Raw genomic sequence first — 27,633 nt, 5'->3', positions numbered from 1 at the left:
TCCCAGAATGCATTGCGTCATAAAATCAAAGTCAAGGGATTTGATATGGATAACCAAACAGTCTGGTTCCCAAGACTAAAGGGGTGACTCTAAGTATGGTGGCTTGTACGAGGCTTGAAAAAATTATTGCAAAGAAAAGCTTAGTTCTTAGAGCGCGCTCCAAAGTGTGCTGAATAAGGTCCAGCATGTGTTTAATTTTATTTAGCACCACTCAGCACCACCACAGCACCACTCAGCACCTCCACAGCACCACCACAGCACCACCACAGCACCACCCAGCACCACCACAGCATCACTCGGCACCACCACCACAGCACCACTCAGCACCACCACAGCATCACTCAGCACCACCACAGCGTCACTCAGCACCACCACAGCATCACTCAGCACCACCATAGCGTCACTCAGCACCACCACAGCGTCACTCAGCACCACCACAGCGTCACTCAGCACCACCACAGCACCACTCATCCCCACCACAGCATCACTCATCCCCACCACAGCATCACTCAGCACCACCACAGCACCACTCAGCACCACTTAGCACCACCACAGCATCACTCAGCGCAACCCCAGCATCACTCAGCACCACCACAGCACCACTCAGCACCACCACAGCATCACTCAGCACCACCACAGCATCACTCAACACCACCGCAACGTCACTCAGCATCACCACAGCGTCACTCAGCACCACCACAGCATCACTCAGCACCACCACAGCATCACTCAGCACCACTCAGCACCACCACAGCACCACTCAGCACCACTCAGCAGCACCACTCAGCACCACCCAGCACCACCCAGCACCACTCAGCACCACTCAGCACCACCACAGCACCACTCAACACCACCACAGCAACACTCAGCACCACTCAGCACCACTCAGCACCACCACAGCACCACCACAGCACCACCACAGCACCACCACAGCACCACTCAGCACCACTCAGCACCACCACAGCCCCACCACAGCATCACTCAGCACCACCACAGCATCACTCAGCACCACCACAGCATCACTCAGCACCACCACAGCATCACTCAGCACCACCACAGCATCACTCAACACCACCACAGCATCACTCAGAACCACCACAGCATCTTTCAGCACCACCACAGCACCACTCAGCACCACCACAGCATCACTCAGCACCACCACAGCACCACTCAGCACCACCACAGCATCACTCAGCACCACCATAGCGTCACTCAGCACCACCACAGCGTCACTCAGCACCACCACAGCGTCACTCAGCACCACCACAGCACCACTCATCCCCACCACAGCATCACTCAGCACCACCACAGCACCACTCAGCACCACTTAGCACCACCACAGCATCACTCAGCGCAACCCCAGCATCACTCAGCACCACCACAGCACCACTCAGCACCACCACAGCATCACTCAGCACCACCACATTATCACTCAACACCACCACAGCGTCACTCAGCACCACCACAGCGTCACTCAGCACCACCACAGCATCACTCAGCACCACTCAGCACCACCACAGCACCACTCAGCACCACTCAGCACCACCCAGCACCACCCAGCACCACTCAGCACCACTCAGCACCACCACAGCACCACAACAGCAACACTCAGCACCACCACAGCACCACCACAGCACCACCACAGCACCACCACAGCACCACTCAGCACCACTACAGCACCACCACAGCATCACTCAGCACAACCACAGCATCACTCAGCACAACCACGGCATCACTCAGCACCACCACAGCATCACTCAGCACCACCACAGCATCACTCAGCACCACCACAGCATCACTCAGAACCACCTCAGCACCACCACAGCACCACTCAGCACCACCACAGCACCACTCAGCACCACCACAGCACCACTCAGCACCACCACAGCACCACTCAGCACCACCACAGCATCACTAAGCGCAACCCCAGCATCACTCAGCACCACCACAGCATCACTCAGCGCCACCACAACATCACTCCGCACCATCACAGCATCAATCTGTGCAACCATTCAACAGCAACTGGTTAAAATATGTTCTCTCAATGTTTCAAGCTTTATTACAAATGTCACAAAAAGATGTTAATATTTCACTTCTGTTCTTGGATTTTCATCACAATAAAATACACTGAACATAATCGTCACAAAAGTTATTTACAAAAGTTTAAACTATTGCCATTATAAATTACAATCACTTTTATGTAAGTATTATTTAAAAGAAATTAAAAGCCATTGTTATTTGTAATATCAATACATCTAAGTCACGTAAATACAAAATATGTTGCATTACAAATGCTATAGGTGACACATTTGCGAAGTGGCTGACCGCCTGCGCCGACGAACTCGCACCACTGAAGAACCCTCCTAGCAGACCCAGAAGCAAGAAGGCCTCCTGGTTCACCGTCAAACTCAAGGACTCCAAGAAGACCTGCCGCTCCCTCGAGAAAGCCTGGCTCCTCGACCAGACCACCGACAACATGACAGCCCTCAAACACGCGACCCGCAAGCGCCACCAGCTCATCCGCACCACCAAGAAGAAATCACTGAAAGAACGACTGGACAACAACGCCCACGACAGCAAGGAACTCTTCACCATCGTCAAGGAGTTCTCCAACCCCAGCACCGGCAGCAACGACATCAGTCCCTCACAAGATCTCTGCGACTCCCTCGCCTCGTTCTTCCACCGCAAGATTGCCGACATCCACAACAGTTTCGGCGCACCACCTACGCACCCAACCGTCGAACCAACTCCCCCCACTGCCACCCTCCGCACCTGGACCACGGTGACCACCGAAGACACAGCCCGCACGATGAACACCATCCACTCCGGATCTCCGACTGACCCCTGCCCCCACCACATCTTCAACAAGGCCGACTCCACCATCGCACCCCAACTGCGAGACGTCATCAACACCTCCTTCGACACCGCCACCTTCCCGGAGAGCTGGAAGCATGCCGAGCTCAGCGCCCTACTGAAGAAACCAACAGCGGACCCCACCGACCTCAAAAACTTCCGCCCCATCTCGCTCCTTCCTTTTCCTGCCAAAGTCATCGAGAAGATCGTCAACAGACAGCTTGCCGCCTTCCTCGAGACGAACGGATCCCTCGACCCCTTGCAGTCCGGTTTCAGAGCCAACCACAGCACCGAGACCGCCCTCATCGCAGCAACCGACGACATCCGAGCCCTGCTCGACAACGGGGAAACAGCGGCACTCATCCTCCTGGACCTCTCCGCAGCGTTCGATACTGTCTGCCACCGCACCCTAATACAACGCCTCAGCAACATCGGCATCCAAGAGAAGGCACTGGAGTGGATCGTCTCGTTCCTCGCCGGAAGAACACAGAGAGTCCGCCTCCCCCCGTTTCAATCAGAGGCCACCGAAGTCATCTGCGGCGTTCCGCAAGGATCATCACTCAGCCCCACCCTCTTCAACGTCTACATGAGACCTCTTGCCGCCATCGCACGCCAACACAACCTCAACATTATCTCCTACGCCGACGACACCCAGCTGATCCTCTCCCTCACCAAAGACCCCGACACTGCCAGAACCAGCCTACACGGAGGGATGAAAGACGTCGCCGAGTGGATGAAGAACAGCCGCCTGAAACTGAACTCAGACAAGACGGAAGTCCTCATCCTGGGACCATCGCCCTCCGCCTGGGACGACTCCCGGTGGCCCCCAGCCCTGGGTACCGCTCCCGAGCCAACAGACCACGCACGCAACCTGGGCTTCATCCTGGACTCCTCCCTCTAGATGACCAGACAAGTCAACGCCGTCTCCTCATCATGCTTTCACACCCTACGCATGCTACGCAAGATCTTCCGATGGATCCCAACCGAAACCAGGAAGACGGTCACCCAGGCCCTCGTCACCAGCCGATTGGACTACGGAAACACCCTCTACGCCGGAACCACAGCCAAGCTGCAGAAAAGACTCCAACGCATCCAGAACGCCTCCGCCCGACTCATCCTGAACATCCCTCGACGCAGCCACATCTCCGGCCACCTGAGGGACCTGCACTGGCTCCCCGTCAACAAGAGGATCACGTTCAGGCTCCTCACCCACGCACACAAGTCTCTCCACGACCTGGGCCCCAAGTACCTCAACGACCGCCTGACCTTCTACACGCCCACCCGCCAGCTACGGTCTACTAGCCTCGCCCTCGCCGCCGTACCACGCATCCAAAGAACCACCGCCGGAGGCAGATCCTTCTCCTACCTGGCGGCCAAGACATGGAACTCCCTCCCCATCCACCTTCGGCTGACCCAGGACCACCTCGCCTTCAGGAGACAACTCGGGACCTGGCTGTTCGAGCAGTAGCGGACCCCCTCCCCCAAGCGCCTTGAGACCCTTCCGGGTGAGTAGCGCGCTATACAAATGTTATGATTGATTGATTGATCTATCTGTATGTGGTGCCTGGGCAAGCACCACAATGGCAACTAGTGTGATGCCTGTCCGCGGGTGAAGCCAAAGACGCTGCGGGAGCAGCACATGAAGCTTCTGGCAGCGCGTTTGTCATGGACTTCCAGCTAACGTTGTCTGTCTTGCTCCCGGACCACAGGTCATTCCCGGGAGCGCCGCTCTTCACCCCGTGGTCAACGACAATGCTGCCAGTCTACGTCAACATCACACTGTAAGTGGTGTCACAAGATGTCAAAGGCCTGGACCTCTATGGCGTCTTCAACTTGTGGTATGGATTGCGAAGGTGTCTCTTGCCCTAGTGCTGAGACTCCTGCTCCGGCATCACTCTCGAACCTCCCAGCTTTCCCTGGTGCTGGTGCGACCTGGAAGCAGATGCAGGAGTACTACAAGGCTCTCCATCTGGTTTTTGGTCCCTTGTCTCCCTCTAGAGGGCCTGCGGGCCCCAAGGAGGTCGTAGGCACTGTAACTACGTTATTACCGGTGGGTTTGCCCTTGGCATCTGGAAGAAACGCGTAGTGATAGATTCCTTACCTTAGAATTACCCCCAGGCATCAGGCTGGATCCGGAAAGTTTTTTGTCTGCATTACCCCTGCGCGTCGGTAGGCATTGTCGTGCTGCTCCGCGAGAGTCGTTAGCACTGGGATGACGTTGTCTGAGCTACTTAGACGCGCCCACGCGCACTGATGTCAGTTCTTTCTTTTTCCGCGCCAGCAAGCGCAGATCCAGGAAGAATTAGTACCCCCAATCAATTTTTGACTGAGTTTTACGAGGCCTTTTACCTCATCTTTTCCAGTCGATCGACTCCTGGTGTTGTAGGGATGCCCGGTTTCAAGAACTGTGGGGACTGTTATCACATGATGTCGGTGACGGACACCCACCGCGTGTGTCTCCACTGCCTGGAGCATGACCACGACCCCAAGTTGTGCCCCGACTGCCGGGCCATGGCGCCGAAGACTTTGCGGGAGTGGTCCCGAAAGTTGCTTGAAGTCCGGCAGTCGGCTCCACGCTGCTCTAAGTCTTGGTCCCATGGGAGGTCGAGGGACCGTTTGCGGAGTCGTCATCACCATTCTTCTGGATCAAAGTCTTCTCACTCTGGGTCAGATAAGTCGAAGCATTGCAAGAAGAAGTTGAAGCAGCATTGTCGCTCTTTGACTTCCCCTCGCGTGACACGGCTGAGGGTGTGGGCGGTGCCACCCCGCGGCTCCGGCAGAGCCTGTGACGTCGCCTCCAGTCTACCCCCCCTTTCCGGCGGCGACGCCTGCCCAGGTGCAAGAGTTTCCTGCTGCCATGGCCCGACTCTTCGGGCCGCCTGGCCCCGCTGGTGCGCCTACGGGACCACTGGGTGCGGAATGAACTACGTATCAGGAGAATCGCCGGTAGAACCTACTGGAGGGAACCTGGTCTGATACTGACCCCAGTTCAGAAATGGGACTAGATTGGATACATGTCCTTGACCGGTTGCGACTCACAAAGGGGAAGGAGGGAGTTGGGGCTCTGGGAGTTTTAAGCAGATGTAATTAATATGAGATGTTCACTACAATGTAGATTAAGATCGCCCATTGCTAATTACAAGATTAGATAATAGAATTATGTAAATGTCATATAACTCATAAATGCAATAAAATCTGTTTACAAAAAAAAGTCATCTACTTGCGGCAAGCTGACAGAGGACCACCTCTCCTTGCTTCGTCAGGAGGTGTCAGCTCTGTTTGCCAAGGGAGATCTAGAGTAGGGGCCGACATTAGAAGTAGGTTGGTGTTGCTATTCCCGCTACTTTCTGGTGCCCAAAAAGGACGAAAACCTCTGTCTTATTTTAAACATGCTCCTTCCCAATCTCTTCCAAAAAAAGCATAATTTCAAACTCCTCATGCTTGCGTAAGTTCTGTCTGCCCTTGATCCAGGAAACTGTATGGAAAACAAACCAGGCCTGGTTGAAGGTGTCACATATATTGTGGGTGTGCTTATCAGCAATGCACTGACAAACAGTTTTTTTTCTGTCTGACCCCTATCAGACTTCTGTACTCTAGACTGACCCAGGTGACATGGACCAAACCTCAAAGCCTTTCTTCCGCTTCCAGTGTGTACAGCAGGTATATCTTGGGTAGCCGTGCCAGGCAACATCTGCGTGGGTGGAAATGTTTGAGGTCAGCACAAGAAGTGCAAGACAGCGGCCTGTTGATAGAGGGTGTGTGCAGTCCCAACAGAGACGTAAACCACGGTTGCTTTCTGTCTGGCTGCAGCAGCCTCAGCAATACGTCTGTGCTTCCTGTTAAGAGAATGTCATACACAAAGATGCCTTTTTCACTGCCACTTTAGCCTATAAACGACTTTAACATCTTCCCACTTAATTGTCATCTCCGCTTCAGCATTTCCGGTGAAGAAAAGGTATTTACCCCATACGTGCAAGCCCTCCCTAAATACCCTTAATCCCTTCACTGCTAGGCCTTTTCTCCCCCTGTGCTAAGCCTTTTTTTGGCTATTTGGGGTAGTGCGCGCGTAGGCCCCTGTAACTTTTTGAACACCAAAGGTATCCACACCAAATTTGCATCCTTTTCTTCCAACATCATGGGGATTCTAAAGGTACCCAGGGTTTGTGGGTACCCCTGGAGGGGTCCCAGAAATTAGCCAAAATACAGCTCATTTTGGGTTCTTTTGGGAAAAATGGGAATAAAGGGCTGCAAATGAAAGTATCTGGGGTTTTCCCTGCAAATGGTATAAAAAAAGGGGTTGTAGGGCTGAAATGACCATTTTCCCAGCTTTTAGGGAATGACAGAATTTTGTCAGAAAACCAACAATTTTTACACAGGTTTGGCATTTTTCTGGGACATGGTCTATTTTTGCTATTTTTTGTGCTTTCAACCTCCTTCCAGTTAATGGTAGAAATGGGTTTGAAAGCTATAATGGATCCTGGACAGCTATACATTTTAGAAAAGTAGACACAATTCTGAATTCAGCAAGGGGTCATTTGTGTAGATCCATCAAGGTTTCTCTATAGAAACTAACAGTTAAATATTAGACAAATTGAAAATTAGTTAAAAAACACAGCCTTTTGTGTCAACATTTTTACCTGTAACTTCTTCTAATAATGACAGCTGTTTGAAAGCGATATACCGTTACATCCGCTGGACCTTACTGGTTCACCAAGAACCCGGCGAACCCAGAGCCAAAAACTGAGCAGCGACATGCAATGGATTTTTATTATGTACTGGGTATATAGCAATTATTCTGGGAAAATGTATACATGGACAAATCGGTATGAAAGACACCTATGTATTTCTGAAATGGGAACAAAATATAGAGTTTAGTAACAGTAGATATTTGCACATTTCCGAAATTAGGAATACTCATACTAGCATGAGAATTATCTTTCATTTTTCAAAATGACTTCTTTTTTACACATTGTCTTTCATTTGGAAGGCAGAAATGCATTGAAAGTCAATAGGTAATAACAGTTGCTGTACAAATCTGAATTAACCTAAGTCTCCCGATAAAATGATACCTCGCTTGTGTGGGTAGGCATAGTGCCCACAACAGGAAACAGCTCAAAACGCAACGTGAACACATCATATTTTCACAATTAAAAATGTCCCTTTTTTTTGTGCCTAGCTGTCGTTTTTTAACCCTAGCTCTGCCGGGACCTAGGGAAACCTAGCAAACCTATACATTTTTAAAAATTAGACACCCAGGGGAATCCAGGATGGGGTGTCTTGACAGGCTCTCACCAGGTTCTGTTACCCAGAATCCCTTGCAAATCAAATTTAAAAAAAATAAAAAACACATTTTCCTCACATTTCTGTGGTGGAATATTCTGCAGTCCACGTGGATCCACAAATTTCCACCTAAGTCTTCCAAGAAAAATGGTACCTCGCTTGTGTGGGTAGGCCTAGTGCCTGCGACAGGAAACGGCGCTAAACGCAACGTGGACACACCACAATTTTGCAGCGAAAAATGTCCCTTTTTTGGAAAAGTGCCTAGCTGTAGTTTTTGAACCATAGCTCTGCCGGCACCTAGGGAAACCTAGCAAACCTATACATTTGTGAATACTAGACACCCAGTGGAGTTCAGCGAGGTATAGCTTGCATTGGTCCTCCATCATTCTTCTACCCAGAATCCCCTGCAACCCTCAAATTTCGCTGAAAAAAACACTGTTTTCTCAAATTTCTGTGTGACCCACCCACGCAAGTAAGGTACCATTTTTATCGGGAGACCTTTGGGGAACTCTGGGTGGGAGGAAACTTGTGGATCCACGCAGATGCCAGAACTTTCCCACACAGAAATTTGAGAAAAAAGTGACATTTTCAGGGAAGTTTTCGGTTTACAGGGGATTCTGGGTCGGAGAATGTTGGGTTACCCATGCAAGCCATACCTCGCTGAAATCCCCCTGGTGTCTAGTTTCCAGAAATGTGTGGGTTTGGTAGGTTTCTCTAAATGGCCGCCGAGCCCCGGGCCAAAAACTCATGGGACCCCCCTTGCAAAACAAGGTTGGTTTATGATAGGTAATTTTGATGTCTCATCAATAGGTTTTGGCCCCTTCCCTGCCGCGGGTACTTTGACCACCCATACAAGTGAAGTACCATTTCTATTGGGATACTTTGAGAAATGCTGGGGGGTTGGAAATTTTTTTCTTACTTTCTGCAGGGTGAAAATTTGAGCACAATAATGCACGGAAATGTCAGTCACATTTTGAGGTTTGCAGGACATTGTGGGTAAGATAACTTGTTGGGATCCACAAGAGAGACATCACCTTTGCGACAAAAACTACAGTTGTTAGGTTATTCTCAGATGAAATGTACAGCTTGGCAGAGAGACAAAACAGGCAAAGATTACTGCACAGCCATCTATTCCTCAAGCACACACACATACTGGTTAAATTTGGCATGAGGGCGAGTGATGATTCAGTATATAAAATTTTATTAACAAGAGATTTCACAAAAATGAAATGCATTGTCAGTAATTGAAAGGACAAAAAACTGAACCAGTGACTCACAGCTCGTGAGCTGTAAAGCCTCTTCAAGGCATAAACCGCTTTCCGGGCCATTCACACACCTTTCATACATGATACATACAGGACCATTCACACCACCAGGCACAAAACCAACACATTACAACATTCACAAAAAAAGACAAAGTACACCCTGCTTGACAAAAACAGAAAAGAGACATTTTTATGCACAACCACCTATTCCTCAAGCACACATACATACTGGTTGAATGTGGCATGAGGGCGAGTGATGGTTCGGTATATACAATTGTATTAACCAGAGATTTCACAAAAATGAAATGCACTGTTAATTGAATGGACGAGAAACTGAACCATTGACTCACAGGTTGTGAGCTGTAAAGCCACCACAAGGCACCAACCTCTTTACAGGCCATTCATACACCTTTCATATGTGTGACACATACAAAACCATTCACAACCCCAGCCGCGGGCCCAGCACATTACAACACTCGCACGAGCAGACAGCTCCATTCAAGGGTTCCATCACTTTCACATGCCCACATTCCTGACACAGCAACCACACCAGCTCACGGATTGCGTTGAGTGGCTTTTGGCTAGCAGTGTGCGTAGTGACCAGCAGCTAGTCACTCCTCACACACCGCCAGCCAAGCGCCAGCCCACGGCGCCAGTCCCCACACACCGCCAGTCCACACACACCGCCAGCCAAGCGCCAGTCCACACACACTGCCAGCCAAGCGCCAGTCCACGCACACCACCATCACATTTAGGATTTTTTTTTATATAAATAAGAAAGCACAAATACATTGCAAATAGATACAAATCTACTAACACAAAATCTGAAACTAAATACATTACACAAATGCCAACCTCGAAACTGAACAAAAAAGATTAAACAATAGAGGCCAGGCAGTTCACTTTACCACTCATAGATGCTCCCAAAAATATTTTCGCGTGTGGTACATTCTAAAATAAGCAGGCACACACAGCCCAGGGCTAGAAGGACACTCGGGGCAGTACATACGAGTCTCCTTCCGCGTACCTTTTTGTCAACAGACTCTACATCTACTGGGAAAGTCTTTTAAGGGTGTGGGAGGAATGTGATCAGGAAAGTGGCGATCTTTCAATCTAGCAAAATCCTCCACCACTCGAACTCTAGGAACACTTGCCTGTTCAACTTAAACAAGGCTGCCTATTACAGACTCCTGAAACTTAGCAAAAGTCATCTTTGACTCAAGACAAGAATCCTGCAATACAACAAAAGCATTAAAGGTTGCCAAGTGAAAAGATGGATAGCCAACTTCTTATACCAAATGTAAGCCTTACGAAGAGCAGCGTAAGGTTCCAACTTCTGATCATTTGCCTATTATAGTCTAAAATGCACACAGGTTTGTGCACTTCAGCAGTGTGACCCCAAACAGTCACAGGTGAAGTGCTTTCATCATGGATGGTAGTCGGCATGTAGACATCTCTCCTGTCTGAAAACTTCACAGCTAGAAGTTCCTCGCAACGCAACGCAACACACTGCACTGTCCCCGCACAAGCTTTTGACAAACAAGTTATTTTGGGAAACCTTTACGGTTAGAGAGGATTGTGCCACAAGCAACAGTGTCCACTTTGGCCAATTCCCTGAACAACCACACACACACACAGTGTAGAAGTTATCTACATATAAATGGTGGCCTTTGTTAAACAATCCTCTACCAAGTTCCACACAATTTTCTCAGTCACTCCAAAAGTGGACGGACAACCAGGGGGGTTAAACCAGGATTCCTTACCTTTGTACACCCTGAAATTAGAGACATATCGAGTCCTACTGTCACACAGCATATACAGCTTAATTCCATAGCGTACCCTCTTACGAGGAATGTATTGCCTAAAAACCAAGCGGCCCTTGAACAACACCAAAGACTCATGCACTGCTATCTCCTTCCCTGGAGCATAGATCTCAGAAAATCGATTTACAAAGTGATCAATGACAGGCCGAATCTTAAAAATACGGTCACACTTAGGGTAATCTCGTGACAACGCTAAACCATTATCGACAAAATGCATCATCTGAAGCAGAAGCAAATACCTTTCACGACTCATGACTGCCGGAAATATAGCAGTTGCCATCAAGGGACTAGTAGACCAATATGAAGACATTGATGGCTTCCTTAGCAAGCCCATCAAAAAAGTTAATCTAAGAACTTCTTCAACTCTTCCATATTTGTGGGAGTTCACCGGGTAGCTCTAGAGTGGGGCTTAAGGCTGGCACTGTTATCCCTCAAAAACTATTCGGCATACAAATTAGTCTGCTCAACAATCTCTGCCAAAAATACATCGTACATAAACAGCTGAAAAAAAATTATCGGCAACATTTTTTCAGTATTCACTCTACACCCTGGAACACCAGTAAAGTTTGCCAATGCCGGCTGCACCATGCCTGAGGCAACCCAGACGTCAGCACTTTCAACTAGAAGCCTTGCAGCCCCAGGCTGCAGCCCAGATGCCTCTTGCCACACTATACCAACGGGAAGCCTTGCAGCCCCAGATGCCTCTTGCCGCACAACACCAACGGGAAGCCTTGCAGCCCCAGATGCCTCTTGCCGCACAACACTAACGGGAAGCCTTGCAGCCCCAGGCCGCAGCCCAGATGCCTCTTGCCGCACTATCAGCACATCAATTTCCTCCTCTAACACAGGCACTGCATCCGCTCTAAGAGTAGCTTCATCCGCACTGAGAGTAGCTTCATCATCCGATGATTCCATGTGGAGGGAAAACTCACTGCCTGAATCTTCCCCTGCCCCTCTGCCTCAGATGCAGAATCAGTCTCTGAACCATGGTCAGAGGAAGACTCAAAAAGCATACCAACAACCTGCCGAGCAGTAATCCTGCGGCTAACCATTATCATTACTAAGAAAGGAGACTGCACAAACAAGTCAACAACAACCAACACTGTGCAAAATATGTAAGTAAAAAAAGTGTGCCTTTATCACAAATATATATATACTCAAAAACGATACGACTCACTTACAAGAGACAGCTACACTCACCAGCCCCTACTCTGCAGAGACACAGCAAAAACCAACAATATCCCACTAGTAAGAAAAAAAAAACAATTACTCACAAGACAACAAAATACACATCGAGCACAAATGCAAAAAGTTTTTGACACTCAAAAAGCAGAAACCAAACATACTGCTATTATTACACCATTTACAAAAAAACACATTCATGCAGAGAAATAAAACTCATTTACATTGTACAAAAAAGTCTCTTACCAAACACATGCAACTACACAAACAGCAGAACCACCAGTAAAGAAACCGCAACCTGGAACAGTCTAAAGAGCAAAAGCCTTGAACTAAAACAAAAAGGGAGAACTAAATCATTACAATTGCAATTCACAAGAAATAAAACAATTAACATTATAACACGCTATGTCACTACTCAAATAGGTGAATATGGGGGGATGTACTGCACACTCGTTTTTATAATGTTGATCTGTTACTTTTAGAATGTAAACTGGTTTAAGACAGGGCGTGCAAGATTGGGAGGAGGGAGCAATTCTCCTGTGTAGTTAAGAATCTAATTTAAGTGACAGAATGATCACTGAGCCAGAGCTTCCCCCAGGGGCTGTGCTCATGACGGAGAGGTTCCGTCATGAGCACAGCCCAACCTATATTCATGACGTAACCGCTCCGTCATGAGCATCAAAGGGGTTAAATACCCAGCATCCTCAGTATTTTCAGGATGTTTTCCACTGAGACCCTGCCAAAGGTGCCTCCGGTGTTGACATACTCTGATTGATTTTGCACTAATCAGGGAAATGCAATTTATCACGGCGGTCTACCATTGTGCAGAATGGTGCCTAGATTGCACCTCAGGCTTTATGAGCAGATGATAGCGTGAAGCAGGGAACTGCAGACATGTTGGGAGCACTTGGTTCATAGGGGGCTCAGGGCTGTGCTTCTCTGTGGCAAGTGCTCAAAAACCAGAATGGGAACCGGAGGCCTCTAGTCCTGCAAAGAAACCATTGAAAATAACTCTTCGGAGAAAAGGCAGCGAGTTACTCCTATCTGAAAGGCAGCTATAAAGAGAAGTGGCGGCGTAAGTTAAAATCAAAGGTCCTTGCATGCACTAAGCCGCTTTGACTAACTACTATGAGAACGCAGTTATAAAGCACAGTGGTCAGTCAAAGCGGCTCAGTGCATGCAAGGCCCTTTGATTTTAATGTCAGCTCCCACTGCACTTTACTATGGAAAGCAGGTATAAAGTGTGGTGCCTGTCGAAGTTAAATTCAAAGAGCCTTGCATGCACTTAGCCACTTTTATTCAATATGCTTTATACTGACTATGCCAGTGGCTCGCTTTCCGATCTGTAACTCCACGCAGAATCAAAAGTCAGATATAGAGTGCGGTGCCAGCCTGGAAAAGGCAAATGGCACGGTTCCTGATTGTGTAAGAGTTCAGAAAGAACGTCATGTTCTTCGGCCCACCTCGCATCAGCTAAGCTCAGTTCAGCCAATCTGAGCAGCTGGTTTCGATGATGGCGGGCATGCGCTGATAACAAGCCTAAAACGACAATGAAGGGATAATAAAATAAAATCGCAGAGCTCAGAATAAAGCCTTAATAATTAGATGTCGGGCGCAAGCTACTCCCAGGGGGTCAGCACGCTACCGGTAGCTCGTGATCGACAGGTTGGAGACCCCTGTTCTGGAGTATTCCAGCTCAGGTTAAGGGGAGGGGTCCCCATGAATGCCTTCTCCCTTGTCATTAATAATGAATGATCATTGCGTGGACCTCCCCAGCACTGTCCCATACTGGGGGTATTTTGGAAACTTGCGAAAGAGCCCCACGCGCTCCATTGCTCGAGCCAGGACCAAAGGTCAATTCCTTTCCCCCGTGTATATCTGGGCTCGTTGGGTCGATTCTGATTATCTTTTGCCTTTGCTGGGAAGCCCTGGCCACCTGGAGCCTTTGCAGCAGGCCTTCAGGCCCCTAAATTGGTACACTTTGTGGGAGCTGGTTTCACTGTCTACCTGCACCAGCTTTTCTCCTTGACTTGATCCCTTTTGCTGTTCTCCTGCTGAGACAAAGAAGTCCAGGTCTTTCCCCAATTTCTCCTTAGGGGTGTAATGAAGCCAGCCTCTCTGGCTCTGGGTAGACTTACTAGTTCTGGGGTCAGCTGCAGACAGAGTTCTCAGTCCTTTAGGGCATCAGGGAGCTTGTCCTTGCAACTGTCAATGGTGTTGCCACCATCCAATTCTAGGTTCCAACTCTCTGGCAAGACTTTTTAGGTGGGGTTGGAAAGTTGTAGATGCTAGACATCTTTGGCCAATCCTAGAGTTCCACATCACCCATCCACCACTGTCCTAGACTTCCTGCATGGCATGCTGGGACAATCCAAGATGGCGCTGTAAAGTGGTCTCTGTGCACAACTCCTCTTGGGGCCTCAGCTCCACCCCATCTGACATCACTGCCAGGGACTTCCCCACCAAAACTTTAAAAGGGAATCCCTCCTGTGTTAGCTCTATATGTGTGGGCTTCCTATTACGTTCAGTGGGCCTGGGCTGTCCCAACCCCGGTATAGTGTGACAGCTAATTACCAGATGCAGATTTTACTCCCAACCCCTTTCCTCCTCAGGAGCTGATTGAAGCACTATTAATTGTGCTTTTGTGTGTGGAGTTCTTTGTAGCGTTTCTGGGAAGAAGAGTCAATTCAATTCAATTCAAAGAATCTTTATTCGGCGATTAAAAATCACCATAAAAGCACACACATATATACATAGTAAAAAGTCATTAAACATTTCCAAGATCCTTTGTACAGAGTGTAAACAAAGCATAAGATACAAACAGTGAAACAATGTATGACACTAAAAAGGCATAAAATTGAGACATTTCATACTTCTCCCCTGGTATGTCTTAAACGGACCGCTACCTTAATAAAATTCATAATACTACATAATGTTAAGGGGTCCGAGGCTTTCTGTAAAAATACTAGTGCCTCCCTAGCGTGGGCCAATTTGTTTTTTTTTAAGAGGTTTACAAGGAATCTGCGTCTGGGCATTGTATAAAAGGGGCAAAGTAAAACAAAATGAAGGGAGTCCTGCGGAGACCTGTTGTTGCAGCCGCAGGGCCCCTTCTGTTCAATTGATGTAGCAAATCCTACTGGTGATGCCAACATGAATGGGAGTAGGTTCAGCCTGAAACGGCACATCAAAAACCTGTCCTGTGCGTTATACATGAGGTACAAGTATGGTTCCATACCCTCCGCACTTTTCACTAGGTTATGGGCCCTCACTGTCTTTTTACACCCTTCCGCCTCAGCTCTGCATAGGTTTTCCCGCTCTAGAAATTTTTTCCCTACTTGCAACTTATTCTGGGCTACAATTGTTGCAGGGTTAGTAAAGAGGTTCCCAAAACCTAGTTCCTCTAAGGTGTTCTTCACATAATGGAGCCAGGGGATGCGCATACATTTGTCCCTCTCCAAACAATCCGATAAGATTTCTCTACTAAGTGACGCATCAGGATTGACCCAGATTTTTAACCAGGCTACTATGGGCCTCAATTTTACCAGGTCTTCTATATATGGCCTCCCTAACTCCCTGTGGGCAATTAATCCAGCGGTGCTTTGGGGTACCCTCAGGATTGATTTCAAGTATTTGTTTTCTTCCCGTTGGATTCTTGTGGTATTCACGAAGCCCCATACTTCTGACCCATAAATAACTTTGGAGCATGATACAGAGCTGTACAAGTTCATCACCTGTTCCGGGGACCATCTTCCTAGCCTCCTGCCATAGCTAGCTATTGCCCCGTTAGATGCAATCATTTTACCACAACGCTCCTCCACCAAGGAATCAAACTGTAAGGCACCATCAAATGTTACACCAAGATATGGAAACGTTTTGACCTCTTCTACAATGTGACTCCCTATTGTGTAAGTAAATTTGGAGGTAGATTTTTTCCCCGCCAGGAGCACATAGGATTTACCCAGATTAACAAAGAGGTCCAGGGCACCCATGAACTTAACAAATCCATCGATCAAGATTTGTAAGCTCCTGGGTGTACGTGCAATCAGCACCGCGTCATCTGCGTCAAGCAGAACAGGAATATGACGCGACCCGGCCCTTGGGCAATCAGCCTTTAAACCTAACAAGAGAAGAGTCATTAAACTTGACCCAGCATGGATACAAAAGGCCTAGGATCTGAGCCTGATCTGAGCCAGACAAATAGGACAATTTGGACAACTCATAAGGTGTACATGTAGGTTCTGGGACCTGCATATTTAAACTTGGTATACATGTTTCACCCCAATTTGATACCTCACTGGACTTTGTAGGCCTAAGGAAAGCAAAACAACACTTTAAGGCAGATTTACCCAATTTGTATAATACTGTGGCACTGCAGATAAACCAGTAAACTGTACTAACCTTATCTGTGAGTGCCACAAATATTATAAGGCCTACCCCTGGGCAATATTGAACCCTGTAGAGTTCCCTCTGCGCCAGACTGTCTGTACGCAATTACAGGGCTGTGCATAATGTTAATCTCACACATTCAGCCGGTAACACGTGTGAACACATGTTCACATTTAACCAGCTCAGTGCCCTTTACTCTAGCGGTGTTGCAGTGGACACTGCCAGTAGACAACTGTAGCCCGAATAATATGTGATTACTGTTGACGAGGCTTGAGTAGTGAGACTCTCCCAGACAAAGGTCCAAAAATCGGGTGATCAAAAAGCGAAAAATACAAACAGATTAAATAGATGGAACCCATATGGAAACAACTTTCCTATTAATCACAAGGTCTCTTCAAATGAGATTTTATCTTAGTGCACATATTTAACAACTTGCATCTTGGTTTTGTTTAAGTATCCTTTTTTTTTTTTTTTAACAAATGCACATGAAAACATGCAGTGCGATAAATCATATATGTAGATGCTCAGAATGCAATATGCTGTCTATTATCATTGTTGAGGAAGGGTAGGGGCATCATGACTCATTTAGAGTTTTGTTTGCCTCTCTTGAGTGATGGGCCCTCAACACACACATATATAAAAAGTATACTCTTAAATCCCAAGCATGTGCGGGACAATTGACTTCTTATGATTGACAATTTAGAGACCCCGAAGGAGAACATTGTCTTCATTGTGTGGTATCAAGTAGCAGTGTGATTAAAGGTAAGTAACTTTTCCTTACCTAACACTGCATGAAAATGCTGGAGACAGTGTGTAGGGAGAAAGTCAGTGGTGTATTTGATAGTTTTGCCTGGAAGTACTGGTGTTCTGGAAAGAATTCCGGGTAACAATTAAGGCAGTGGGGTTTGGAGAGACCAAAAACATAGCGTAAAATACATATGAATAGCTTGACACTGATCTACCCATTCTTGCTCATTTCAGAATTGGTCTTTTCCAGTAACAGGAAAAGCATGCACTTCCATCATTGAGAGATGTGGTCTTCAAACTATGGGACATGATCTGGAACTATGGGATGCTCTGGCAATGGAGAGCCTTACGGGCCACAGTAATGAACATGTTTGCAAATCCTTGGCAGTTAGGCAATGTCTAAATCAGTATATGGTTGAAGACAAACGGGAAATTGACTTGTCCTCTGAGACAGAGGGTCCCAAGACTCTTTGATTGAGTGCATACTGTTAAATGGAGAAGATAATATGTAACCTATGTGTTAAGCTTCTTAATAGTCTGATGAAGGGGGCAGAGATGGGTAATAGGGTAGTTGAGAGACGAGATGGTCTGTTTGGAGAGGGGGTGGAGGCAGTTATACCAATCAGTGGCAATTTTTATGCTTACCCTACCACAGATGATGTAATTTTTTTTTCTTTTGGTTTCTAATCCTACGAAAATGAATAAAAAAGATATTTGAAACTGCAAACATTTTAGGACATTCAATAGCAAATTATTATTCTGAATTATATGTGGTAATCCAAAACACATTTTTGCTGTATGTATGATTTATAAATAATGCAAACTTAAAGCCCTTTAATCATTTTGGAACTGAGAATGCTTGCAGGGCACACACCTCTAAAAATGATCAACTTAAATCATCTGTTTTTGTTTTATTTGTTTTTCAGACTCTGCAGTTGCTTTACAGTTTAAGGTTCTTAAATCCGCTGTAGAGTTTATTAAAACAACAGTCAACCAGAATTCACAGAGCTTCACCAGTTCATTCCATTTACCTGCAACCCATCATCATGCAATATATCAGAAGCGGAAAAGTATTGCTGGTGAGTAATAAAAACATGATTGTTTTTTTTATTTATTTTAAATATTTTTATTTGCATTTATAATCAACATAAACAGTTGGCAAGTCACAGTTAATTCTCCACACACCCAGGCATCCCCCCCACCATCTGTAGTGACAGCATCATGAACAGCAAATCAATAATATCCAACTTCCACCCACAATACATAATTTTACCATACTTCGTCATCCCCCAAGAGGTCTCCAGCGGTCCCGGTCCCCTGGCCCACCCTCCAGCATTGGTGAAACAGGGTCTCAATCAGCAGGACTCTCAGTGTGTCAATCTGGTCCCAGACCCCCATCAAAACCATGGTACTTTCTCCATTTTTCCCATACTCTGCGGAATTTTCGGGGACAACCCCTGGCTATGTAGGTAACCCTTTCAGCCGCCATGTACATATCCACCCCCCTCCTCCAGTCTCCCACTTGGGGGGGCGATGGTGCTCCCCATGCTGTTGCTAGGTCCCTTTTTGCCACCACCAGGGCCAGCATCGCAAAGATCAGGTGTGGGCGGCTCAAATCCACTTCAGTAGTTATCCCCAATAAAACAAATTTTGGGTACACTGCGCGTGTCGCCTCTAGCACTCTACTCAGTTCTCCCAATATCTGCGCCCAATAATTGTGTATAATGGGGCACTACCAGATGACATGATAGAAGGTCCCCTTGTAGGTGTCCACACCTTCGACAACAGGGTTCACTAGCTCTGCCCATGCTATGTAACCTGGCTCTGTCATAGTAGACCCTGTGCAATATCTTATATTGGATGAGGCGCAGTCTGGATTTAATGGTGACTTCTCTATGGTGCATCAGGGCCGCCTCCCAGTCTATTGTGTCCATCTCGCCCAGGTCCTGTTCCCAGACTGCTCTTAGTTTCCCTAATCTATCCGGCGTGTTATTATTCAGGGTCTTATGTGTCAGAGATACTAGTTATGTGTCAGAGATACTAGTTTATTGGGTACTCTTTCAGCGGTGGTGAGAGTCTTGATAGATCTGTTTGCCACAGAAGAGAAAGCACAATGTCAGCCGTTTTGCACTTTAGAGTTTCCATGGCGACACTTGTTCGGCAATGCCTAGTGTCACAAGTTGAGTTACAGCCTGCTGTTCACCTTTTTGCCTGTCCACTTCTTCCCGGGGTGCTGAAGAAGATCAAGCGCGACGGGGCCCAAGTCATTTTTGTGGCTCGGGACTGGGCATGAAGAGTCTGGTACCACAAGCTTCTGAGCATGGCCATCAATCCTCCGATCAGACTGCCCCTTCGAAAGTATCTTCTGTCTCAGCACAGGGGACTGTCATGCACCCAAACCTGTCCAAATTCCACTTCCTTGCATGGAGATTGAGCGGCGACAGTTGACAGCTTTTGCCCTGCCACCCGAAGTCTGTAATGTAATCTTGGCAGCCAGGCTCCCTCCACTAAAACGGTATACGCCTGTTGATGGAATAAGTTTGTGACTTGGTGCACAGCAAAGGCTGTGGATCCCCTCTCTGCCTCTCTTTCTGAGATTCTTTTGTTCATCCTTTCTTTGGCCCAGCAGTCTGAATGGTTATCTTGCAGCTATTTCTGCTTTCCTTCAGATACCAGATCAGCCCTCTTTATGCAAGTCCTCTATTGTGATTAGATTTTTTAGGGCATTATTCATCTCTATCCTCCATCTCCTTTCCTAATGCCCCAGTCCGACTTGAATCTCGTTTTGACTTATCTTATGTGTGCTCCTTTCCATCCTCTTCACAACTGTCCTCTCAGGCTTCTTACCTTGAAAACTGCTTTTCTTGTTGCCACCACCTCTGCTCGCAGGGTTAGTGAGCTTCAGGCTCTTTCTTCGAAGCTCCCTTTTTTCTCTGTGCATCCGGACAAAGTGGTGCTTAGAATGAGACCCTTATTCCTTCCTAAAGTAGTGACACCCTATCACATAAGGCAAACTTCTCACTTTGCCCACTTTTTCCCCGCCTCTGCACCCTTCCAAGGAGCAGGAGAGACTCCACCGTCTGCACCCACAACATGTACTGTCCTTCTACATTGACTGCACAAAAGATTTCTGTGTGGATGATCAACTCTTTGTTGGCTATGTGGGTGCTAAAAAAGGTCAGGCTGTCCAAAGGCATACTATCTCCCGATGGGTTGTCCTTTGTATTAATATCTGTTATGCTTTGGGGAAAAATGAACCTCATATGGGGCTGCGTGCTCATTCCACTAGGGCTACAGAAGCAACTACCGCATTGTCACGTGAAGTCCCACTTCTTGACATCTGGCATGCGGCAATGTGGGCATCTCTGCACACGTTTGCCAGACATTACTGCCTGGACAGCCATGTCCGGAGCAACGGCTATTTTGTCCATTCTGTCCTCCAGGACTTTCTGGTGTGAACCTGGTTCGCAGACCCTCCTCCAGGGTTGGTATTGCTGGGGTATCTATTCTAAAGTAAGGAATCTATAACCAACTGTTTCTTTCAGATGAACAAGAGACTTACCTTCAGTAACAATATTTCTCCAGTATTAGGGGTGTCTTTGATAGATTCCCATGCCTGAATCATTACCCGTCGTCGGAGTGGGAGTCCCACGGTATATAAAAAAGCAATAACATGCTATAATAACATTGGAAAAACCAGAAATTCCCAACCAGGAAGTAAAATAGCCCAAGCTACAGTAGACAAAACTTCCACACTCATGACTATCCTAGTCATTTTGTATAGTCCAAACTACAGCCAATCAGGCGACAGCACCCACCAGAATGTTCTCCCCAGAGGCTCAGGCTGTCAGATGTTCTACCGCACGTCGTGTGACGGGAGTCTCCCTGAGCTCTGCTCAGTTCTTCTCTATTTTCCTCTTGGAATATAGTGTTTTTGTCAAGATGTCTTCCAAGAAATCTTTATTCAGACCTTGTGAATCTTGTGGGAAGCTCCGGCTTTTTAAAGAAGACCCCCACAAGAAGTGCATTTATTGCCTTTATCCTGAACATCAAGTAAAGGACTGCAAGATCTGTAGAACCTTCCCTCAGAAGATCCTCAGAGACAGAGAGGGCCACCTGCTTTTGTGGCTACAAAAGCTTAAGGATTCGGATTATCCTGCGTCTGAGGTAGGCAGTATTGCTTCTGGTTCTACTTCAGTCTCTAGGAAGAGAGCTGCTTCTGAGGTGTTTACTTCTCCTGGGGCTAAAGTTGCTAAAAAACAACTTCCATCAAAGGGGTCTGAGAGGCCTTCCTCTTCCAAGACTACTCCCCCTGTTAAGGATAAAGGTGTCCCATCTACGCCCCCGAAGAGATCCACCAAGAAGTTACCTCAGACATCTGAGAAGAATTTACCTCAGATTCTGCCCCTGATGTCGACGACGCCGTCGACAACTCCTTCGTCGACGAAGATCTCCGTCGGCACTACAGCTACGACGACGGTAACTTTTTCATCTCCAAAGCCACAGATGATCATGTCGACGGCGTCTTCTTCGCCTACGATGGTCTATGTCACTGTTAGACCTCTTTCGTCGACGGCCATAGTCGGCGCCTCGTTGAAGGCTGCTCTGAAGAAAATTCCGTCGACGACATCAACGTCGACGCTGGCTCTACTGCCGACGAAGATACCACCGTCGACGACGTCCATTCCGTCGACGACGACAATTCCGTCGACGACGTCAATCGTCCGTCATCGACGGCCCCATCACTGTCGACGACGATAACTGCACCGTCGACGACGAGTTCGTCGTCATCTAAAGCCAAATCCAGTGCCACGAGTTCTTCAGTGGACCCACCGTCGATGCCGCAACTATCTTCTTGTACTACCTTGCAAGTATGGTCACCGTCTACGGTTTTTCAAACACAAAAACCGTCTTTACTTCAGAGGCGTAGTTCAACATTGGCGTTATCACCTCTGCATATTTCACCTCAAAGGGTACCCCTGCAGCTCCCAGACAAACTTCTTGACTCTGAAGACAGTGATGAAGATTCTGTACTTGGGGAAACCTTTGGTACGGCTACAAGTCATTCCGAACTAAACATTAAGCTTCAGGAAGATGACCTAGAGGAACAACAGCCATCTGAGCGGATGACGTCACCTGTAGCAAGTGTCCCTGCCACACAAGTGCTGATTGCATTGCTCACCAACCTCCAATGCATGCTTGACGATTATTACAGGCGGTTTCCGCCATCTGAATCGACAGGTTCTCAGCCTCCTACTCCGGCAGTGGAAGCGCCTTTACCTGACTTTAGACCTCCAAGGTCTCCTCCACCGGCGCCGTCTAATCAGCCAGAGGGACAACAGTCTTCTGATGAAGAAGAACAAAGAGAAGAAGGAGAGGTTGATGACATGTCGGAGTGGGATGAATATCAGGTGCAAACTCCTTCTCCGTCACCTCCGGCTGCTTCAGACTCACCACCAGTAGATGTCGGTGGTTTTCACCTTTTAATGGAACGGGCTACTAAGCGATTTCATATAGATATGGAACATACGGAACAGGAATGTTTCCTTTATGATTTTAAGGATCAGCCTAGAAGACAAGTCAAATCTATTCCTATTGTTGACTTTATTTGGCAGGAAGGTATTAAGGTGATGTCTACTCCAGCTTCCATACCCCTGGTCCTGCCACGGATTGAAAATAAATATAAGGCACCGGCGAAATCACCTGCGTGCCTTATAGGACAACCCAAACTGGATTCAGTTATTGTTCAAGCTGCTCAGAAGAGGTCTCGTAACCCCTCATCTCCAATTGCAGCCCCATCGGACAGAGATGGTAGACGCCTTGACGCCATTGGAAAACGTATTTCAACGATGGCAGCTACCACGGTCCGGGCTGCTAATTCATTGGCCATCTTGGGCAGATATGACCGGCAGATGTGGTCGGACATTGCGCCATACATAGACCAGCTTCCGGAGCCTGCTAGATCTGAAGCGCAAAAGATCTTACAGGAAGGAGAAAAATCTCGTCTGAGATTATCGATTCGGCGGTGGACGTTGCCTCCACTGGTTTCAGGTAATTAGCAGGTGCTGCTGTTTTACCTAGACAGGGGTGGCTACGATCTACGTCATCCCGTCAGGAAATTCAAACGAGGGTATTGGATATGCCTTATGACGGAGATTTTCTGTTTGGCCCGCAAGTAGAAGAAGCCTTGCAAACAATTAAAAAGGATACAGAAACAGCTAAATCCTTGGGCACCCTCCAATTTCGTAAACAGCCCTTTCGAGGAGCGAGAGGACGTGGATCGTCCTCTAACAGAGGTGGATACACACAGCAATCCTCATACAGACAGGGAAATCAGCGCTACCAAACACAGCGCTATCAATCTTACGGCCAACGAAGAAATAATTATTCCCAGAACAGAGGGAAACCGGCCTACCGCAGAAAAGATAAACGTCAATGAGACTTGTCACCTGCCACCGCTACTGCCCCACTCTCAGGAAAAAATTGGAGGACAAATATCAAACTTTTACTTAAAATGGTCATCGATAACATCGGACAGGTGGGTCCTGGACATTGTGGCCAAGGGCCATGCCCTTGAATTCGAGCAATTTCCTCCGAATGTTCCTCCAAAGGGCCCACCTCAGCTCACTTGAAAGAGCTTTTTGCCCAGATAAATTTGATGCTAAAGAAGGGAGCAATCGACAAAGTGCCTCAAAAGATGAGAGGAACAGGATTCTACTCCAGATTTTTCCTAATAAAGAAGAAATCCGGAGAATGGCGTCCGATTCTGGATCTCCGTGCCCTAAACAAATATCTGAAGAAACTAACATTCAGAATGTTGTCACTACAGGAAATATTGCATCTTTTAGCAGCAGGGGACTACATGGCCACCTTGCATCTCCAAGATGCGTATTTCCACATCCCCATCTTACCTCGTCACAGAAAGTATCTGCAATTCAGAGTGGCTGGCAGGGATTATCAATTCAGAGTACTTCCCTTTGGGCTGCGCTCGGCACCCAGAGTGTTTACAAAAGTCCTGGCCCCAGTAGCAGCTCAACTCCGGCTGGAGGGGATACAAATCTTCCCATATTTAGACGACTGCCTTATCAAGGCCAGTTCTTTCGAAGACACAGACTGCCATCTTCAACAGTGTTTAAACCTCTTTTGGTCTCTGGGCCTATCTATCAACATCAGCAAATCCCAGTTAATACCATCACAGAGACGGGCTTTCCTGGGAGCAACTTTAGACACCCAGCTACTCGAAGCCTTTGTCTCGGACGAAAGGCAAGACAAGATACAGAATATGGCCCGGTCTCTGCTTTCAAAACAGTCAGTTTCAGTCCGACTGTTCAAGTCTTTTCTGGGGATGGTGTCGTCGTGCATTCCGCTAATACCAAATTGCCGACTCAAAATGAGGCCTCTTCAAGAGGAGCTCAGCCTACAATGGCTACAGATCTCCGGCACCTTCGAGGATCTCATCCAGATTACACCTCGCATGTGGGATGCCCTCCGCTGGTGGACACAAAGATCAAATCTACGACAGGGTTGTGCATTCCTTCAGGATACGCCAAACTTTACACTCACCACCGACGCATCCCTCGAAGGCTGGGGAGCTCATCTTCAGGGCCTGACAATCAGCGGCAAGTCGAGCCCTCAGCAAAGGTGTTGGCACATCAACCTGTTAGAACTGAGAGCCATCTTCCTTGTGCTCAAAGCGTTTCGTGTAATAATCCAAGGGGCCAATGTGTTGGTGCGCACAGACAACACTACAAGTATGCACTATGTCAACAAACAAGGAGGGACAAGATGAGCTCTCTTGTCGCAGGAAGCCCAGGAGCTGTGGATATGGTCGATACGACACAAGATCAATCTCCAGGCAGTTCATGTTCCTGGAACGGAGAATGTACTGGCAGACACGCTCAGCAGGTCAACAGTGTCCACTCACGAGTGGGAACTTCATCAGCAGACTGTGGATCGGATCTTCCATCTATGGGGTCATGCAGACCTAGACCTCTTTGCAACCAAGTCCAACAGCAAATGCCGATTCTTTGCAAGTTGGCATCCCCACAAGGACTCTCAGGGGAATGCATTTTCGATCAACTGGTCTCTGATATATGCGTACGCTTTTCTACCAATACCGCTAGTTCCCAGAGTCCTGCGGAAGATGAAGAAAGAACCGTGCCAGTTGATTCTCATTGCTCCCAGGTGGCCTCGCCAGTACTGGTTCACCGAGCTACTTCTCCTGTCAGAGTGCAAACCGATTCAGTTGACCCCAATTCCGTACTTGCTCTCCATTCAAGATGGGCGGATTTACCATCCAGATCCAACGTCACTGAGATTAGCGGCCTGGCGCCTGAGTACCGTGAGTTCGCCCATCTGAACATTCCTGCGGACTGCAAGGAAGTTCTAGCCAAGGCAAGAGCACCTGCTACTATAAAGACGTACAGTCTTAAATGGAAACGCTTTTGTGTTTGGTGTCGTTCAGCTGGCATTCATCCTTTTTCAGCTAAATCTGAAGAAATCCTGCCTTTTTTCCTCCATCTAGCGAGATCAGGATTGTCTCATGCAACCCTTAAGGTATTCCTAGCAGCGATTTCGAGATACCAACAAGATGGGACAAATTCTCTTTATTCTACGAGAATTATACAACAATTCTTTAAAGGCCTTTTTAGAATGTTCCCTCCGGTACGTCGTCCACCTCCAGCGTTGCATCTCAACGTTGTGCTGGCGCAACTCATGCACCACCCATTCGAACCTATCCATCGGCCAGATCTGAAATTTCTAACATGGAAGGTTTCACTGTTATTGGCCCTGACTTCTTCTAGGAGAGTCAGTGATATCCAAACGTTCACTGTTCAACATCCTTTCTTACAATTCACTAATGACTCTGTAGTGCTCCGCACTAATCCCAAATTCATTCCTAAGGTTCCTTCGGACTTTCATTTAAATGAACCCGTGATCTTAAAGACATTCTTTCCTAACCCACAAACGCCTGTAGAAAGAGCATTGCATACTCTGGACATTAAGAGATATCTTAAGTTTTATTTACAAAGAACATCTACATTGTGCAGATCTGATCAACTATTCATCACTTGTGGTGTAATTCGTAGAGGACAGGCAGTTTCCAAGCAAACAATCGCAAGATGTATATCTGCAGCGTTTGCCTTTTGCCACGCACAAGCAGGAAGACCTTTACAAGCAGCTCCTAGAGCGCATTCTACGAGGGCAGTGTCTTCCTCTATGGCCTTGTTCGCTGGAGTCCCTCTTCAGCACATCTGCAGAGCGGCAACCTGGGCCAGTCGCCATACTTTCACCAAACACTATTGTTTGGATGCAGCCAGCGAGGCCGATGCTTCAGTGGGTCGAGCAGTTCTATGAAATCTTTTCAACTAAGGTGAGCCTCTGTTTCCCACCTCCTGTTACTGCTGTCAGACGCTTATTATGTCTCTATATATTGCTTATGCTTTTATGATATGTTTATTCACATATTGAATTGCTATGTGCTAATAATGTTGACAAACTATGCTACCTGTAGCGTCTGACAAGCACAAATATGTACTGCTATCTACTCTGATTCAGGCATGTGAATCTATGAAAGACACCCCTAATACTGGAGAAGAACAAAAGTTACTTACCTGTAATCTGTGGTTCTCCAGTATTGGTGTCTTTCATAGATTCACATGCAACCCGCCCACCTCCCCTCAGAGGCTCCCAGGCTACTTTGATCTACCATCACTCCTTGCGAGAAAATCTGACAGCCTGAGCCTCTGGGGAGAACATTCTGGTGGGTGCTGTCGCCTGATTGGCTGTAGTTTGGACTATACAAAATGACTAGGATAGTCATGAGCGTGGAAGTTTTTTCTACTGTAGCTTGGGCTATTTTACTTCCTGGTTGGGAATTTCTGGTTTTTCCAATGTTATTATAGCATGTTATTGCTTTTTTATATACCATGGGACTCCCACTCCGACGACGGGGAATGATTCAGGCATGCAAATCTATGAAAGACACCAATACTGGAGAACCACAGATTACAGGTAAGTAACTATTGTTCATCTGTACGAAACATAGGTTAGATTCCTTACCACCCCACCCATCCTCCCCACTCTGCAAACTGACT

General features: G+C 47.4%; 1 protein-coding gene across 2 annotated transcripts in view; it reads left to right on the top strand.

Annotated features, from left to right (window-relative positions):
- LYST (lysosomal trafficking regulator) overlaps nt 1-27,633 on the top strand; it is a 3,192,287-nt gene that overhangs the window by 1,561,566 nt on the left and 1,603,088 nt on the right. For both annotated transcript variants that reach the window (XM_078648813.1, XM_078648812.1), the window contains one exon: nt 18,463-18,615. In XM_078648813.1, coding sequence (XP_078504939.1) covers nt 18,463-18,615 — 153 coding nt within the window. The remainder of the gene's footprint in view (nt 1-18,462; nt 18,616-27,633) is intronic.

Source organism: Lissotriton helveticus, chromosome 6 (genome assembly GCF_964261635.1).
Source record: "Lissotriton helveticus chromosome 6, aLisHel1.1, whole genome shotgun sequence".
Lineage (NCBI taxonomy): Eukaryota > Metazoa > Chordata > Amphibia > Caudata > Salamandridae > Lissotriton > Lissotriton helveticus.
Note: the sequence above shows the minus strand (reverse complement) of the source record. Positions and strands in the feature narration are given on the sequence as shown.